This window comes from Engystomops pustulosus, chromosome 6 (assembly GCF_040894005.1).
Source record: "Engystomops pustulosus chromosome 6, aEngPut4.maternal, whole genome shotgun sequence".
Lineage (NCBI taxonomy): Eukaryota > Metazoa > Chordata > Amphibia > Anura > Leptodactylidae > Engystomops > Engystomops pustulosus.
In genome coordinates, this window is record NC_092416.1 from 136,752,740 (window position 1) to 136,771,037 (window position 18,298).

An 18,298-nucleotide genomic window follows, 5' to 3' on the forward strand; every position below is an offset into this window, starting at 1 on the left:
GTCTGTATCTGTTTTGCAGACCTGAAACCTGTTCCTGATTCTGTCTGTATATTTATCTCTCTTTTCACTTTCTTTCTTTTCTGGCATACAAGCCTTGATAAAATTCCTTTGTCTTCTACTATTGTTTTTACTATGAATGAATTTACTCACATCTTAATTCTTTTCTCCTCAGAAAAATAAAAGATTTCGCCACTGAAGAGTAAAGAGAAAAGACAGCACTGAACACTTTTCTTAGCTTGGTGCCCTGTGTCATCACTGGTAACAGAGACATCTGGCTGAGATGAGGGGACCAGTCAGGAGATAAGGTTAGATAGAAGGTGCAGGATGTTCCTGTAGCTGAGGGTCTAGTCAGGGACACTATGAAGAGACACAGGTACAGATTATGGACAGGATAGATTAATTACAGTTTTTTTTTATATTCAACAAAAGGTAATTCATAGAATAAAAATGTATATATTATATAATATAGTATATAAAGGTATAATTTTTTTTATTTGACTTTAAAAAGGAAAGTTGGGCAGGTACACCAATGGGAGCCTTATAAACATGGTCTATAGTAAGTGGGGTATAAATAAAATAGGCACTAGAGTGTTTTCTATTTGTTTGAAGTGCTCCCCAACTTGCGTTCCGCCTACCTAACTTCTCTTTTGAATAGTGGTATTCTGTGTTAGGGGTGTACATAATATTGTCTTCCAATATGAAGTTGCAAAATAAATATGGGGGAGCTACCAGAAAGGGGGCATTTTAAGTGGGGACCAAAAATAAGGGAGAATTTTAAGTCAGGATGGCTATATAAAATGGAGCATTATAAGTGGCAGTCTAATGGGGCAATTTAAGTAGGGGATAAAGGAAGGGAGCATTATAAGATGTTGATAAATGTTGCAAGAAGGGTGCATTATACTATATGGGAGTGCCAAACGTCAGTGAAGAAAATTGCGCACATCTGCACACTTTATACACTTCAAATTTATGCTTCAAAAACATCTATAACTCTGCCCTTCACCTTGCTAAACAGGTCTATTTCACTAATCTAATATTCCCTCTCTCTTCACTCATACTCACTCAACACCAAGGTGCAGCCACCTGTCACAGGTCTTGGGGCTGAAGATCTGGCCACCTACTTTAAAGATAAAATTGATTGCATACACCAGGATATAATTTCTCAATCCACTCACTCGATTAATCCCCTTCCTTCCCATGCTTCACCCTGTTCGCTCTCTTCCTTTGAGCCAAAGAGCAAAAAGTGTCCAGGCTCCTTTACTCTGCTCGCTCCACTACCTGAGATGTGACCCCATCCCCTCACATCTCCTACAGTCTCCGCAGCAGTCACTTCTCACGTCACTAAAATCTTCAACCTCTTGCTCTCTTCTGTTATTTTCCCCTCTTCTTTCCAGCATGCTGTTGTTACCCCATTACCAAAGAAACCTTCCCTAGACCCATCCTGTGCTGCTAACTACAGACCAGTCTCTAATCTTCAGGAAGAAAAAAGGTTTCCCTGCTCACCTCCCAGGTCACGTTGGAGTCGGCACGGAACCCGCCTTGCTTGCACAGGCAACGTACTGAGAAAAAACAAATTCGATGGTCCAGCCAACAGCGGTGATCTTTCAGACTTTTATTTCGTCAAATCTCGTATATCCACAGTGTTAATCCATAATTCCATAATTATGGATTAACACTGTGGATATACGAGATTTGACGAAATAAAAGTCTGAAAGATCACCGCTGTTGGCTGGACCATCGAATTTGTTTTTTCTCAGTCTCTAATCTCCCTTTCATCTAAAAAAAACTCCTGGAACGTCTGGTCTATTCTCAACTAACCCATAATCTCTCAGGTAGCTCCTTCCTCGATCCCCTACAATCTGGTTTTCATACTATGCATGCCACTGCTCTTTCTAAAGTCTCCAATGATCTCCTCACAGCTAAATCCAAAGGTGACTATTCTCTCCTTATTCTTCTACATCTTTCTGCAGCATTTGATACTGTGGACCGCCAGCTCCTCCTCAGGATGTTTCACTCTATTGGCATAAAGGACACTGCACTCTCTTGGTTTTCTTCCGATCTCTCTGATCGCACTTTCAGTTTCTCCTTTTCTTGATCTTTCTCTTCTCATCTTCCTCTCAGTGTCGGGGTTCCTCAGGGCTCACTCCTAGGTCCTCTTCTCTTTTCCCTCTATACTGCACCCATCGGACAAACCATCCACAGATTTGGTGTCCAGTACCATCTGATATCTATATACTTCTGCACGTAACATCACCTTAATCCAGAACACTAGTGAATGTCTCTCTGCTGTAACATCATGTCCTCTCTCTTCTTGAAAGTTAAGCAAGACTCTTCCACCGTCTACTAACTGACCCAATCCTGACCTTTCATTTCAGTCTGTGGGATCACTATAACCCCCGAGACAACAAACCCGCTGTATTGGGGATGTGCTGGACTCCGACCTCTTGCACCATATATTCAATCTCTTACTCTTGCTGCATGCTTCTCACAAACATCTATAGAATCCGCCTATTTCTTACAATTGAAACTTCTAAAATTCTAATTGTTGTGCTGATTCACTCTCAACTAAACTACTGTAACTCCCTATTAATCGGTCTTCCAACTCCTTAAACTCTCTCCTCTCCAATCTATTCTTAATATAGAAGCCAGGCTTGTCTTCTAGACCAGACACTACATAGATGCCTCCAGTTTGTGCCAATCACTGCATAGGTTGCCTGTCTCCTTCTGAATACAGTTTAAAATAATAACCCTCATCCACAAAGCTCTGCATAATGCTACACCTCCCTATCCCTCTTGTCTCATCTCTGTCTATCACCCAAACCGTGCTCTTCGTTCTGCTAGTGATCTTAATTAGATTAATCTCTACCTTAATTCAAACCTTTCATGCATGTCTCCTGGACTTCTCCCGACCTGCACCAATTTTCTGGAATGACCTTCCCCTGGACTATCAGACTTATTCCCAACCTCCATATTTTCAAACATGCTATGAAAACCCATCTTTTTAGGCAGCCTATCACACTCGCTGACTGCATGAAATGTCAACTCTCTCTTCACTCCCATCCTGTGTCCTCTTCCCGTCTGTTGTCTGGCAAACACCAGATACACGATATGTACCAAGCTCCAGGCTTCTCTGCAGTCCCATAGCCTTTGAACTTTGTATATAACATGGCGGCATGATGGCTAGTGCATTTTAAAAATTAAATAATTTTATTCTGTTTCCTTATAAAAAAAATTGGCCGGTCCATTATACAAGCTCTTATACCTTTTGTCTAACTCCCATCATACTCCTAGACTGTAAGCTCCTGTGAGCAGGGCCCTCCCTTCTATTGTTCCAAATGACTGTTTGTACTCTGTAATGTAGTATTTTATTTGTATGTGTCCCTTATGATTTGTAAAACGCTATGGTATATGATGGCACTTTATAAATAAAGATTATTATTATGTAGGGCAAGTTTTCTCTCTTTCACCATCTTGGGCTGTAATTTTTTAAAATAATTTCTGACTATTTTTAAAAAAGGTATCACCTAAGGGCAACGCCACCTGCAGGATTTGGGGGGCCACATTAGAGACACAGTCATCTGCTACAAAGCAGGAGCTTCTGCATAAAATAGTGCTAAGAGTGACACGTCCTGTGCTGGGAATAGGAGACTGGCCTAGAGGCAGAGCAAATGTGTGGGAGTGAGCCTGTTGTGCCTGCCTGGCAAGCACTAGTGTCTCTTCACACCTGATATCAGCATAGGGGGTGATGGGATATATAGTGCGGACACCGTTATTAAAAAAATATAACATGATACATTACTATTGGATGATGTGGAGGGAGACACCCTTCTATAGTTTTCCTCAGGCAGCAAAGAGGCTGAATTCACTCCTGCTGGTGACATAAAATGGGAGAGATCTATTAACAAACTACAGTTACACAATACACATCAAAAGCCTTGAAGGGGTTTTCCTACAAAGAAAAGTTAGGCGCTATCCACAGGAAGGGCCTAACTTGCTGATCAGTGGGGGTCTCAGTGCTGAGACCCCCACAGATCACGAAAACAAGGACCTCCTGACGCTCCGTCAGACTGCTTCACATGACTGTTCTGCTCCATTAATCTCTATGGAGCCGACGGAGGTCGGTGAGCGCAGCGCTCAGCAATTTCCGTCAGCTCCATAGAGATTACTGGAGCAGAACGGTCATGCGCAGCAGTCTGACGGAGCGACGAGAGGTCCGATGAGCCACTCTTTTTCATGGTCTGTTGGGGTCTCGGCACTGAGACTCCCACTGATCAGTAAGTAACTTTTATTCATGGGAAAACCCCTTTAACTCATCTCCAACAGCCCGTATCTGCAGCAATGTCTTTCCGCATTCATGCAGTTGTTCTTGTCCGCTTGTCAGTTTTGTCCGCTTTTTGTAACCTACAAATGAAAAATAAATCCTTTAACCTTTAATGATTTTTAACAAGCCCTATGGATCCAGAAAATAATGGCACAATTTTTAGCACATTTAAAATGTATGGCTCTTGAACAACTACCTGAGCAAATTCACTAAAAAAACCTTTTCAGGGGTCATTAAGGGGTTAAAACATAACGCTGGTTAAAAGTCAGCTGCACAAGCTGAATATGTACTAGAAGAACATTACAAATCCCAAGTTCTGTTTCAAGGGTTAAATAAAGTTCCCCATCCTTTGCTTTGTACATTCATGTCTACCAATCAGTGAACACATCTCTGACTCAGTCCATCCCAGAGGGCATTTCAAAGCCCAGACCCTGAGTCAAATCCGAAGAGACATTTTCACTGTGCTTTTCCGGAAAAACTTCACACAAGGTCACTCGCCATATCCAAGCAAAACTAGCAGCAAACATTCAATGCGTCACTTAAGAATAAGATGCTTCTTTAAGGTCCCCACCCTATGGAATATATATTTATGTTGCACTCAGAGATACTGGGTCAAATTTACTCAACTAAAGGCGTATGATAAATATCCCCCATAGAATATGGGAGTAGTAGTTTTGTGCACTGCCCATATATGTAGGTTAGGAGTAGTAGTACTTGGACGTGTCTATATACAATATGTTATATATATATATATATATATATATATATATATATATATAGATGTAGGACTGTACAGATCAGACAAAGACAGTACATACTCTCCTCATGTTTGTTTAATGGAGCCCCATATTGCTGCTGTGTTGGGTGTGAAGGAGCTGTTACAGGTCCTGGTAGGTTTATAGAAAAGCTGCCGATGTATAGTACAGAGGAGGATCACTATGTACAGGGTAATAGAAGGGTATGATGGAGATGGATATATACATCCAGAAATACGATGTAACTGTGTGATGGGCATCTGTAGCGGGCAATGAGAGGTGTCCTCTTTGGTAATGCTCATTGGTTGGTGAGTGGCCCCCGTCACATGTTTCAGACTAGAGCAGGGGACGATATTACCCAATCTGAGCTTTTCTGTAACATGAATGAGACACTTATAATAGTCCTGCAGGGGCTGGAGGTGCTGTATCTGGCAGGAGAGGGGCCAGAACCAGAGGCAGGACACATGTGACCCCTGATCTACAGGAGAGCTCATGTGTATGAGAGACCACTATATATACACACATCGGCGTATAATAAAATCTCTGCCCCTCCACCACTGCCAGAGACTTGTATCTGTGGGCCGGGCTGCACAGAGTTTATTTCTGAGCCAGGTCCTGTAAGTCCGCAGATGTGGGATAAGAAAACCCCATGCTGCCTCATCCGCCAGCTTTGCCCCCTTTCACAGCCCTCCAAGCCCCCCTGGCGTGGAGATGGTGTAAATCTCCCCCGTAATGTATATACACGCAAATTATATAAAAATCATGTCTAATGTGGCCCCTAACTTGTATAATGATCCCTTCCTGTGTCCCACTGACTTATTATAATGCCCTATAGTGGCCCACATTTGCTCTACCTATAAAGTCCTTACTGATATTAAAATGTCCCCTTTGAGCTCTGCCCCTCCCAATACAAAGTACACCTTTGGCAGGTGCTCACTCGTTATGTTCCCCTTTATACTCCTATCTCCCTGTTCCCCCACAGCAGCTCTGCTTCCCTCTTACCCACATATAAACCATTATATGACTTTTGTTATTTCCACTGCCTATTCTCCAATCAGAAAACATGATGGGTAAAAACCATTGAAATCAGTGTATAACGTACAAACCGGCAGTGTATAATGACTAGAGGTCATGTGACTGGCAGGTGCTGGAATGTGATTGGTCACTACCTGGCACCTGCTCACCAACTGACCAACTGCCAGTCAGTGGAGAAGGAGCAGCGACAGCATCCGGGATTCTGCGAGGAGATTTTTGGACACTTCTGAGCCGCACAGGAGATTTATCTTTGTGTTTTATTGTTACCTGTTGTTCTTATTTGGTGTCTGTGTAGTTTTGTGTGTCTGACTGTGTGTTTGCGTTTTTGTCTGTGTGTGTGTATCTGTGTGTGTGTGTTTGTCTGTATCTGTGTGTATGTGTTTGTGTACTTGTGTTTGTCTTTGTGTTACTTCTTTTTGTCTGTGTTACTGAGTTTCTTTTTGGTTGCAGGTTGCACGTTCTTCATCCTCCACTGGTAAGTCCTAGTCACACATTATATACACTGCACACAGGACAATATATCCACAGTATACGGTGTATACCGCAGGGGTGTAATGCTCAGGGTATTCTATAAAGTAGTTATTGCTTTAGAGTAATGTAACCAGCCCTGTCCATCAGACGCCTCCATTGAATATGGCAGAGGTAACTGGCGCATTGGCAGCTCTATGTGTGCCAGGATTTTAATGGAGCCCATTGATGGACAGATCTAGTCACATGTCCCCCCATCAGCAGATATTTTGGTACCTGACCATTGGGAAAACAGGGGAGCAGATGTGTAACATATAGGGGTGATGCTTTTGTATCAAAGTATGGAAATGTAGTAATGTTTTCCAAGCATGTTTGTAGAAGTTACTATAAGGTGATCATCCTCTTTCCAGTTATTGACCCTGTATCTTATATGTCAGCGAGTATTGTAGAGATGATAGTAATAATATCATTTATTAGTAATAACTTATTATTATTACATATTACTCTTCGATAACTGTCAGTTATTAGTAATATTAATTGTGTCTGTCATACTGACTGACTATAGGGCAGAAGTCATGTGACGGGCACCTGCTGGTCACTACCTGGCACATTGATGGTATTGCTGTATTGAACTTGTTTCTGAGATGATTTACATCAGGGTATTTAATCCATAGTTAAAAGATGCAAACCATATTTTCTTTTCCAAAGGAGTAACATAAATTTATACAATATAAAATCATTTAATTATTTGAATGCAAAAAGGTTATCAAATTGATATCAACTTCAGATTTCTTTTAGATATTGTATAGCCAATGCAACCTCCAGATGAGTCCAAAAAGGGGACATTTAACTTAGCGTCAGTTTTTTGCTTCAGATATTGGGGCACATTTATCAAGTGTCTGAAAGTCAGACACTTTCCAGTTGCCCATGGCAACCAATCACAGCTCCCCTTTAAAATATTCAAGAGCACTGGTAAAATGAAATATTCTGATTTTCAGACACTTGATAAATCTGCCCCATTGTGTGGATGAAGTCTATGAACCCTTATCTGTTACTCATCCAGTTTTCTGTCAATGAGACTTCTAACATAATCGTTATAATATTAATTTGCATAGAAATTTAAAATTTGATACCTCAAGGGGTTGTGGGTACTTTGCAAAAAATTTACATAAAAATAATAATAATAATAATAATTCTTTATTTATATAGCGCACACAGATTACGCAGCGCTGCACAAAGCATGTCAAATTGGTCCCTGTCCCCATGGGGCTCACAATCTAAACAACCTAACAGTATGTTTTTTTGAAGTGTGGGAGGAAACCGGAGTACCCGGAGGAAACCCACGCAAACACGGAGAGAACATACAAACTCTTTGCAGATGTTGACCTGGGTGGGATTCGAACCCAGGACCCCAGTGCTGCAAGGCAGATGTGCTACTCACTCAGCCACCGTGCCGCCCTACCCCCTCCTCCCCCCCGGCACACACAGGGTTACCCCCTCCTCCTCCCCCGGCACACACAGGGTTACCCCCTCCTCCTCCCCGGCACACACAGGGTTACCACCCCCCGGCACACACAGGGTTACCCCCCCCCCCCCCCCCCGGCACACACAGGGTTACCTCCTCCTCCTCCCCCGGCACACACAGGTTTACCCCCCCCCCCCCCCCCCCGGCACACACAGGGTTACCCCCCCCCGGCACACACAGGGTTAGCCCTTCCTCCTCCCCCCGGCACACACAGGGTTACCCCCTCCTCCCCCCCCCGGCACACATAGGGTTACCTCCTCCTCCTCCCCCCCCGCCACACACAGGGTTACCTCCTCCTCCTCCCCCCGGCACACACAGGGTTACCCCCTCCTCCTCCCCGGCACACACAGGGTTACCCCCTCCTCCCCGGCACACACAGGGTTACCCCCTCCTCCTCCCCCGGCACACACAGGGTTACCCCCTCCTCCTCCCCCGGCATACACAGGGTTACCCCCTCCCCCGGCATACACAGGGTTACCCCCTCCTCCTCCCCCGGCACACACAGGGTTACCCCCTCCTCCCCCCCCGGCACACACAGGGTTACCCCCCAGCCGCCGCACACGCGGGGTCTCCCGGGGCCGGGCAGGGGCTGCGGTTCTTCTCATTACCTGAGCGTTACCTGGATGGGATTTACACAGGGAGGCTCCATCCAGTGGAAACAGCCCTCGCCCCGCCTCAATGTTATCCTTGCCTCCTCTAGCGCTCCCATTGTTACATACAGGGCCAGCGCCAGAACTAGGCATACCTAGACAAGTGCTGGGGCCAGATCTGCTAGGGAGGCCCATATAAAATAACCATGACAGGGCTGTTTGGGAATGATAAACTAGGGAATATTTTACTTATTTTTTTATGCTCCCACATGAATTCACTGCAAAGGGGCCCACCGAGGCTCTGTTACCCAGGGGCCTACTGAAACCTGGAGCTGGCCCTGGTTACATGGCGGCGCTCTTCACTCCTGTGCCCCTGTTTGTTTAAAACGGCCGGTGCCCCGTCCATCTACTGCTGATATAACATCACTTTCAATGTGTATTATGGGTGCGGAAGGAGTTGGACAAGCGTGCCTGGCTCCCTAAACAGACAGGATCACAGCAGTAACAGGGCGGTTCCGCGAGGCAACAGGAGCGCCGGGGCATGTAAGGATAAAATTTTTATTGTTTTTATAGTCCCCCAAGACCTGCTATACATTTTTTGTAAAGCCCGGATAACCCTATAAAGGGAACCTGTCAGGGCAATTTGTGACATTAAACCATATACAGGTCATTATGCTGTGCAGTATCATATTGTTATAAGGGGATAAGATACAGGAACACAGAAGACAGTGAGGCCCCCCTCATGTACCCTGGGCAATCCTTCCCAATGCCAAAGTTGAAAACAAGGATAAAGCAATACAAACAGAAAAGAGAAGTTGAGCCAGGTCACAGATAGGACAACACAGTACAAAAACACTGGACAGGAGAATAATCATAATAACAAGCCAAAGTCAGGATACCACAAATCAAACATACAATTCACAAGGAAGATGATAAGAATACTTCTATAACCAGCAGTGAAGAAAGAGTAGGCAAAACTTATATGTAATAAGTGATATGCATCCAAAATGATTAGGCCAGAGCTTAAAGATGCAGACAACACAGAGAGCAGGTGAGGTGTGTGAAGCTGTCAAATCACCATGAAGCTGGTCCAAAGCTAAGCTGCAAGGAACAAAAAGGTTTGGTGTATCCATCAAAACAGCACAGTAAAATAAAGGTTCACACTACAGAAGTACAGGAACGGCACAGAGATAAAATTAGCGCCTCCTCAGTTGCAAACCACTAGTGGAGGATGGCGCTGACACAGATGTTATAGTATATACTTGTACTCACCTTATGATGAGCCACATTAGACACATCCCTGTTGTCTGCACGGCGCTTCTGTAACGTCAGGGAAGTGCATTTCATGCCTCTGAGGTGCAGCGCGTGAGCTGGGGTGCACTATTTAACCCCTTAGCAACCTGGCCCTTTTTAGTTTTTGTGATTCCATTTTTCAAACCCTTTCTTCCAGAAGCCATGTTTTTCTTTGGAGCTGTGTAAATTATAATATTTTTTCAACTCTGCTATATTGGGCAACATACAACGTTTTGATCACTTTTCTTTCAAGTTTTTATGTCCAAAAGTGACCATTTGGACCACCACAGGGTATAATCATTTTGATATATCAGACTTTACCCTTTGGTGTCTGGTGGTGAGGTGCTACCAATGGCAGCCCTTACTATGAATAGTGTCCCACACCAATACTCTTCTAAAGCTTTCACTAGTCTTCAGCTTATTAGGAGGGCAAGTTACTTTGTGTACAGGGGAGTGACAAGAGTACTGGACTGCTACAGATTATTATCTGTAGATACATAGATGCAATCCTATTCAGAGCTCAACCTTTATATACATTACCTCTGTACAGGAGCCAGCCGACCAGAAGGAAGAGATGGCCGACCATCAAGAGGACAACAGTGACTTCGATATATCATCACTGCTGTCCTACTTCACGGAAGACCGACCAGAGGACAACACTAGCTACGGCATATCATCACTGTTGTTCGACTTCACGGAAGATGAGGTTGAAGACCGACCAGAGGACAAGACTAGCTACGGCATATCATCACTGTTGTCCGACTTCATGGAAGATGAGGTGGAAGACCTGCCAGAGGACAGCAGTGTCTACGATATATTATCACTGTTGTCCAGCTCCATGGATGATGTCAGTATTGGAGTCTTTATTTTACAATGTCTTCCTTCATCCCTTCACAACTGCCATACAGCTATATACATCCTATTTGCACATGCCTTGTGCAGATAGCATGCATATACACATCAAGACTTTGTCACACTTTAAATTGTGATAGCATCTTAAACTGTGCCACCCAGAAACACATTTTGCATACTAATAAATAGGAGAATCTCCCATTTAATATAATGTCAGAATTGTGTTTCGAGAAGAAGGAAAACTGGAAATATCTTCTGTTCAATTTACAATAAAAAAAATTTAAATACAGTTCTCATTTCCCGACTGTAACTTCAACAGTGGATTTCTCAGGATCTGTTTCATATAGAAACACAATGCTAATATATTAGATAGGAGATTCTCCTCTTTAATAGGACACAATTGTGTTTCTACAATTGTGTTTCTCCACAGTTCAGGAGATATGACCCTTTGAAGAATGTTTTTACTGCTATATCTATAGTGTAATTGATATGTTTTCCAAATACATAAAAAGGATGGGAGCAACAGTGACCTTGACATCCATTACCAGGGAGGTTGAAAACCTGCACCTCTGGTCATTTTGTTCTTTAGTATGTGTTTTGTTTTTATGCAACCTGAAGATTAGATTTAGTTAAAGGAGTTGTCCTGTATTAGAGAATTTGTATAAAGGTCTCCAGGGGGTATAAAAATAACAAAGTGAAAATACTCACCCCTCTCCAGCAATCTAGATTAATATGGCACTGTCTGTCACCACTGTCAGAAACTGGGTGTGTATATTCTCTATGTAATTTTATCCCCCAAGTCCCCTACTTAAGAACACCTGATGACCCCTAGTTACAAACGGACCTCTGGTTGATAATTTACTGTACTGTAGTCCCAGGACACAATAGACGGCTATGCCAATTATCAAAGGTGTCTGCAATTAAGCTTTATTGTTAATCCTGGTTCTGATGACAATCCATCCAACATACATACAAATTCAACTTAAGAACAAACCAACAGAACCTATCTTGTACTTAATCCGATACTGCCTGTATATATAAATCCCCCTAATCCAGGACAATGTGCATGTACATGGATTAGATGTAATTGTGAACATTCTTGCCATTAAAACTAATAAAACTCAATATAACTTGTTCTATTGCAGTCACTACTTGGCATCATAGATGAGATTGTACAAGTTACGTTGTATTATACACCTTGTCTCATGAAGGAGTTCACAATGAAGAAGATCAGAACCTTAGTCATGTGAGGAGAAAAGTTACCGTACACTAACAATATACAACTTTTATTTCCTTTTACAGGCAAGACCTGAGGGACTCTGGATCGCCGAGAGATATGTAAGTGATAGCAGACCATAATATTATAGGACTTCACTTCCCAAATATGTAATAGGATTGTATTATTGTATGTAATGTCATGTTTTATCTCTCTCCTCCTCTTAGGACACCCAAGACGATGAAGACTCTGAGAATGAGGTAAGTGACTTATAAGACACAGACCTCACACATTATCTACTAATACTCAATGACACAAAAACTAACCATCACCTGATCTATTTCAGCCGATCTTCATGAACCTGGACTGTGACCTCAGCATCCTGGAGGGGGACGATGTAAGTGCTGTGTGTGAGTGACCACATAGTGGAGTTACAGTTTTGTTGCAGGCTAATATTCAGTATTGTTCAGTCTTTCATGTGATTTCATTTCATCCACAGGAGACATCGTTTGACACGTTTGAAGAGACAGAAGATGAAAGATCATCAGAGATGACAGAAGAGCCTGCAGGAGAGCATGCAGAGGTGCCTGCCGAAGAGAGAGCAGAAGAGCCTGCGGGAGAGACTGCAGAGGTGCCTGCCGAAGAGAGAGCAGAAGAGCCTGCAGGAGAGACTGCAGAAGTGCCTGCCGAAGAGAGAGCAGAAGAGCCTGCGGGAGAGACTGCAGAGGTACCTGCTGAAGAAGAAATGGAGGAGACGTCTTGTTTCACCTGGTCCTGCATTCCTGCAAGAAGAATCTTCAGAAGATTCAACGCCAGGGTCACCTCCTTCATTAATAGAGTATTTAGGTAAGTAAGGTAAGTAAAGGTCATAAGTAGTCCATAAAACACACTATAAGGATATTTATTATTTTAAATTACATTTTATGTCTATACAATAGTATATAATAATGAAATATAATTTTATTTTTAATGGCTGTAAAACTATCCACAATTCATGACTACTCCAGTATGGCATTTCCTAAGCTAGGACACACCTGTACTGAACTAGTCATGGGTATAGAAATGCAAAGAATGTACATTTTTATTATGGCATTTTTCAGCTCTTAAAGAGGTGTTCCCATTTCAACAAATAAATGTTATTGTTTGTATATTGAAAAGTTATTAAATTTTCCAATATACTTTCGCACTGTTTTATAGACCTCTGCTTGCTGTCATTCTATAGAAAGCTTCTATGTTTACTTCCAGTGGAGAGAAATCTGACCATGGTCACACAGGTGCACGGCTCGTTATAACCCACAGCTCTGATTACTCTATGTGATACTAACGAGCTGTGCACCTGTGTGACCATGGTAAACAATTAAGCTTTCTATAGAAGGACAGCAAGCAGAGGTCTAGAAAACAGTGAGGAATTGATACAGAAAGTATATTGGAAAATGTAATAACTTTTCTTAATACAAACAATATCATTTATTTGTTGAAATGGGAGTACCCCTATAAAACTCCCAAAATATTAGCATATACAAGATAAGCTTAGTAAGAACATAGGATAGGTGATGGGTATAACACATAACAGGCATAACATAAAATAAGTTATAAAATATTAGACAACCTGGGTGTATGCTAGTGCTAAGTCATATATTGTATGTAGAGTGTTATAAGAAAGGTAGTAAGGGGTTTTCCATGTTAAAGATATTGATGACCTATCCATTTTAATAAGAAATGTATAAGTGATCAATATGGGATGAGTGAAGGTCAGGCTTTTAGGACTCCTGACTGACATCACCCTATGAACACCAGAGAATGGAAGCAGAGGTCCAGCTGTGTTCTCTGTGTAGTGGGTGGCCCCAGGAACTGCAGCTCCTATACAAGTCTATGAGAACTCAGCTGCAGTACTTCTTGCTGGCCACTACACACAGAACATAGCTGGACCTCTGGCTCCATTATCTGTGAGCCAGGATTTGCTCATTGGTGAGAAAAGATAATTAATATCCTTATCATGGAAGTAAAGACATACTTCAGGCATCATTTGATTCCCTTGGGAAATATTGGTAGATAGATAGATAGATAGATAGATAGATAGATAGATAGATAGATAGAAATCCATTTCCATTCCCAGATACATTAATATTCATATCCTGATTCTATACCACACATTACACCATCACCTTTATATCCTGACCTTATATCACACTTGCTTTACTCTAACCTCATAACCTGACTCTATAGCACACATTACACCTTTAACCTTATATCCTGACCCTAAATCCCATTCATTGTACCTTAACCCTCATTTCCTGACCTATTCCACACTCACTGTACACTAAAATAAAAATAATAGCTATACCGAGGTTAGCAATTCTGGGATGCACTGCAGCTCAACACGAGAGCTGAAGAGGGTGAGTATGACACCTTCATTATTTTATACTCCCCAGGAGCCATAGATCTAAAATTTTCTATACCCAGACATTCCCTGCAAGTAGAGTAATATAAATAAGATATAAATAAGATCATAGTTTAGTTATATATTGATAGAAGAAAATAAGTTAGACACAGTATATGATAGGTGTAATCCCCTCTAAGTAGAGTAATATAAATAAGATATAAATAAGATAATAGCTTAGTTATACATTGATAGAAGGATATAAGTTAGATACAGTATATAATAGATGTAATCCCCTGTGAGTAATATAAATAAGATAATAGTTTAGTTGTAGATTGATAGAAGAAAATAAGTTAGATACAGTATATGATAGATGTAATCTCCTCTAAGTAGAGTAATATAAATAAGATATAAATAAGATAATGTGGCAAATTTACTTACCTGGTCATGTGCGATCCCCGATTCGGACGGTCCGACGAAGGTGAAGTCCGACTCGATTCACGAAGCTCGTGCGCCTGAGTTCCTGCATCCGTCGCTTCCCCGCCGAGGTCCGCCGGAGCTCACCTTCTTCTTCCCGGTGCTTGTAAGTGCGCATCTTGAGACACAATGCGAAATGTTAAATCCCACGCGTAGTCCGAATCCGTCGGGTTGTCCCCCCCCCCCCCCCCCCCCCCGATTTGTGTCGTGTGCAAACCGGTCGCCGATGCAGCAAAATCCGATCATATGCATCAAAATCCCCTGTTAAATGCAGCACAAAACCGAAATCGTCGGGAAACCCGATGAAAATGCGCTCCGCGGACCCTTAGTAAATGAGCCCCAATAGCTTAGTTATACATTGATAGAAGAATATAAGTTAGATACAGTATATAATAGATGTAATCCGCTGTGAGTAATATAAATAAGATCATAGTTTAGTTATAGATTGATAGAAGAAAATAAGTTAGATACAGTATATGATAGATGTAATCCCCTGTAAATTGAGTGATATAAATAAGATAATATTTTAGCTATAGATTGATAGAAGAAAATAAGTAAGATACAGTATATGATAGATGTAATCCCCTGTAAGTAGAGTAATATAAATAAGATAATATTTTAGTTATAGATTGATAGAAGAATATAAGTAAGATACAGTATGTGATAGATGTAATGTATACGGTAAGTATGACAAGGCCCCATTCAGTGCCATCACTGCAGTGAACCAGGGAGTAGCCGATCGCCAGTTTCTGGGGTCAGGAAGGAATTTTTTCCCCCTCTCATATGGGTTATTTTCGCCTTCCTCTGGTTCACACCTTTTCATGCAGTAACTCCTATAAATTACACTGGATGGATAATAAAATTGTATTGAATCCATTCACTGTGTCGGAGTCCTCTTTACTGTGTGGTGTCATTTATTATATACTCCGGTGATATGTTACCTATTACTGCCAGCAGTCCACACTGACAAGGCCACCGGTCCGCACACATCTGATGAAGGAGGAAGTTCATGGAGGCGTAACGGCATGACGTAGACACGTCGCGCTGCACAGCCGCCCAGCCAACCTTCCCTGCTCTCCGGGTTGCCGTACGCTGGACCCCGGACGATGGAGGACTCTGATTGTTGACTCCTCGGCTTCCGCGGCTCCCTTGCTGGGACGGGCGGACGTGTGTGCAGAGGTTTTCCGGTGCACAGAGGTTCCCGGTTCCCGGTGCTGTTGTCTCTCCTCCGTTGCTGGTCGGCTGGCTATCCGGGGGCCGCTTTGCTGCAGCTGTGTGCGGTCACCGATTTCCATCAGATGGGCTCCCTGCTCCGTGCGCATGGAAGTGGATAGCTGGAGGTATATTAAGAAGGCAGGATGTCTGGCTGGATCTTGGTCTTGGAAGATGCGCTGACCTGGTTCGAAGTGAGCTCAGGGTGTCGCTGCTGAGGTGGTGCGGCCTGGGCGTTCTCCGTGGTGTCGGCGTGGTCAGGAATCGGATCCTTTAGTTTTCCCGTGCCTGGTTTGTACCTTCCCCCGCTTTGTGACTGCTGATTGCTGGAGTCTTCTGGAGCCTTTCTACAGGATGGGTGAGATGTATCTGGTTATGGTTTTCCCCTCTGCTGTGCTTCATGTGCTACTAATATGTGCTACTAACTGGTACTAACTGAGTCTGGCTGCTTTGCTAATTTAATATTGGCTTTAAAACTTTTTTTTTCTTCTAACCTAACTTCATCTACGAGGAACTGCTTCTCCGTCGTCATTCATCTGTTACTAACCAGCTTGCAATACATGGACTTCAGTTTCATACTAACTCTCGCCTAATCACTGTCTTAGGCTGTGTGGATATTAGTAGGGACTGTACAGAAATCCTTTAGCGGCTTACCATTTCCTTTATTGTGTCTCCGTTATATAATCTTCAAAGGTCTCTTTTTTATGAGACAATAACGAGTTTGTGAGACATTTTTTTGGTTACTTGCCATTTGAGTTGTGTAGGTGTTATAATTTTACTGTCATCAGCCTGGTGTCAAATATTGTCAAATATTGTTAATTTGTAACATTTGCTGTGATAGTATTACAAGGGGATTGGCAGTAGTGGTTATAGACCTTATATGATGCCACCTAAAAATACATCAAGAAAATCCCTAGGTACAACATCTCCTAGGGAGAAAGAGAAAGGAGGGTCCAAAGGGGATAACTCTACGAAACTAGACAAATTATGGAAGTCCCCCTCAGTGAAAACACGCACCGGTTTGACAACACAGAAAAATCCTGAATATGAGGGTCAGGACCCCAAAAATAGATCACAGGGGTCGAGATTTGCAGTGCTAGAGGGTGAAGAACAGGAGGGGGAAGAGGCAGGAGGTGGGGGAGAAAAAGCTATGCTTAGAGAGATCCTTGACTCTATAAAAACCTGCAACTCTGCCATATTGGATCTCACAGATCAAGTGGGCGCTTTGAGAGGGGATGTCTCTCTCTTGAGAGAGGATTTGAATATCGTCAGAGATAAGCAGAAAATTGTTGAGGATAAAATTCTCAATATTGAGAAAGAGATAAGCACTCTAAAAAAAGTTACGTCCTCATTCGAAATTGAAAATAAGGCCCTTAAAGGGAAACTGGCCGATATGGAGGATCGCTCAAGGAGAGCTAATTTGAGGGTTATAAGGATACCAGAAAAGGCTGAAGGAGAGGACCCCGTTACTTTTATTAAAGAGTGGCTTTTGGAGAGAATAGGGAAGGAGTACCTCTCCCCTAATTTTGACATAGAACGTGCACATAGAATCTCATCAGTATCTTACGTTCCTGGTAATAACCCCCGGACCTTTATTTGCAAAACATTACTCTCTAGAGATCGTGATATGATATTACGAAGAGCACGCGACCTAAAAGATCTATCAATTCACGGCGTAAAAGTGTCGCTCTATCCGGACTTCTCTAGGGATACCCTTCAAAAACTGAAAAGTTTCTTAGAGGTGAAAAAAAGGTTGAGAGACAAGGGTATCATTTATTCACTGATGTTCCCGGCAAAATTAAAAATTATTTTTCAAGGTCAGTCCCAGTTTTTCAGCACGCCAGACCAAGTTTCCGATTGGTTAGACCTTAAGGGACTATGAACCGTAAGACAAGGGTGGGTAATAAGTATTTTCTCTAGGTCAGCTTGGGGGAGTAGGGGTTGGACGGGGGTGGGTAAGTGGCCTAAGTAGGAAGAGTTCTACCATGGTAGGACAGGTGATTGGGGTTGGGGGGGAGGGACGCTTCGTTGCTGGAGATGTTGATTGGTTGTTTGCTTTTCCTTTTACTTTATCCAATGGGCACTAGGTTTATATCTTGGAATATAAGAGGGCTGAAAGACCGTCTGAAGCGTTGCATTATTTTTGATTACATTACCAAGCAGCTTCCTGCAAT

General features: G+C 42.6%; 1 protein-coding gene across 2 annotated transcripts; it reads left to right on the forward strand.

Annotated features, from left to right (window-relative positions):
* Positions 1-317: 317 nt before the first annotated feature.
* LOC140064390 (uncharacterized) lies at positions 318-15,966 on the forward strand. 2 transcript variants are annotated; one of them, XM_072111235.1, is made up of 8 exons: positions 318-373; positions 6,562-6,586; positions 10,538-10,834; positions 12,142-12,177; positions 12,283-12,315; positions 12,402-12,452; positions 12,555-12,901; positions 15,870-15,966. In XM_072111235.1, exons 1-8 carry the CDS (start codon positions 360-362, stop codon positions 15,877-15,879), a joined length of 813 nt encoding a protein of 270 aa, XP_071967336.1. In that variant the 5' UTR covers positions 318-359; the 3' UTR covers positions 15,880-15,966. The 2 variants fall into 2 exon arrangements, with proteins under 2 accessions (XP_071967336.1, XP_071967335.1); XM_072111234.1 differs by having other exon boundaries at positions 15,867-15,965.
* The last annotated feature ends 2,332 nt before the right edge of the window (positions 15,967-18,298 follow it).

Excerpts from the sequence above, each read along its gene's own strand:
- LOC140064390 (XM_072111234.1), top strand. Across the intron at positions 6,587-10,537 it reads ACGTTCTTCATCCTCCACTG|GAGCCAGCCGACCAGAAGGA; the intron begins GTAAGTCCTAGT and ends ACCTCTGTACAG. Across the intron at positions 12,178-12,282 it reads TCTGGATCGCCGAGAGATAT|GACACCCAAGACGATGAAGA; the intron begins GTAAGTGATAGC and ends TCCTCCTCTTAG.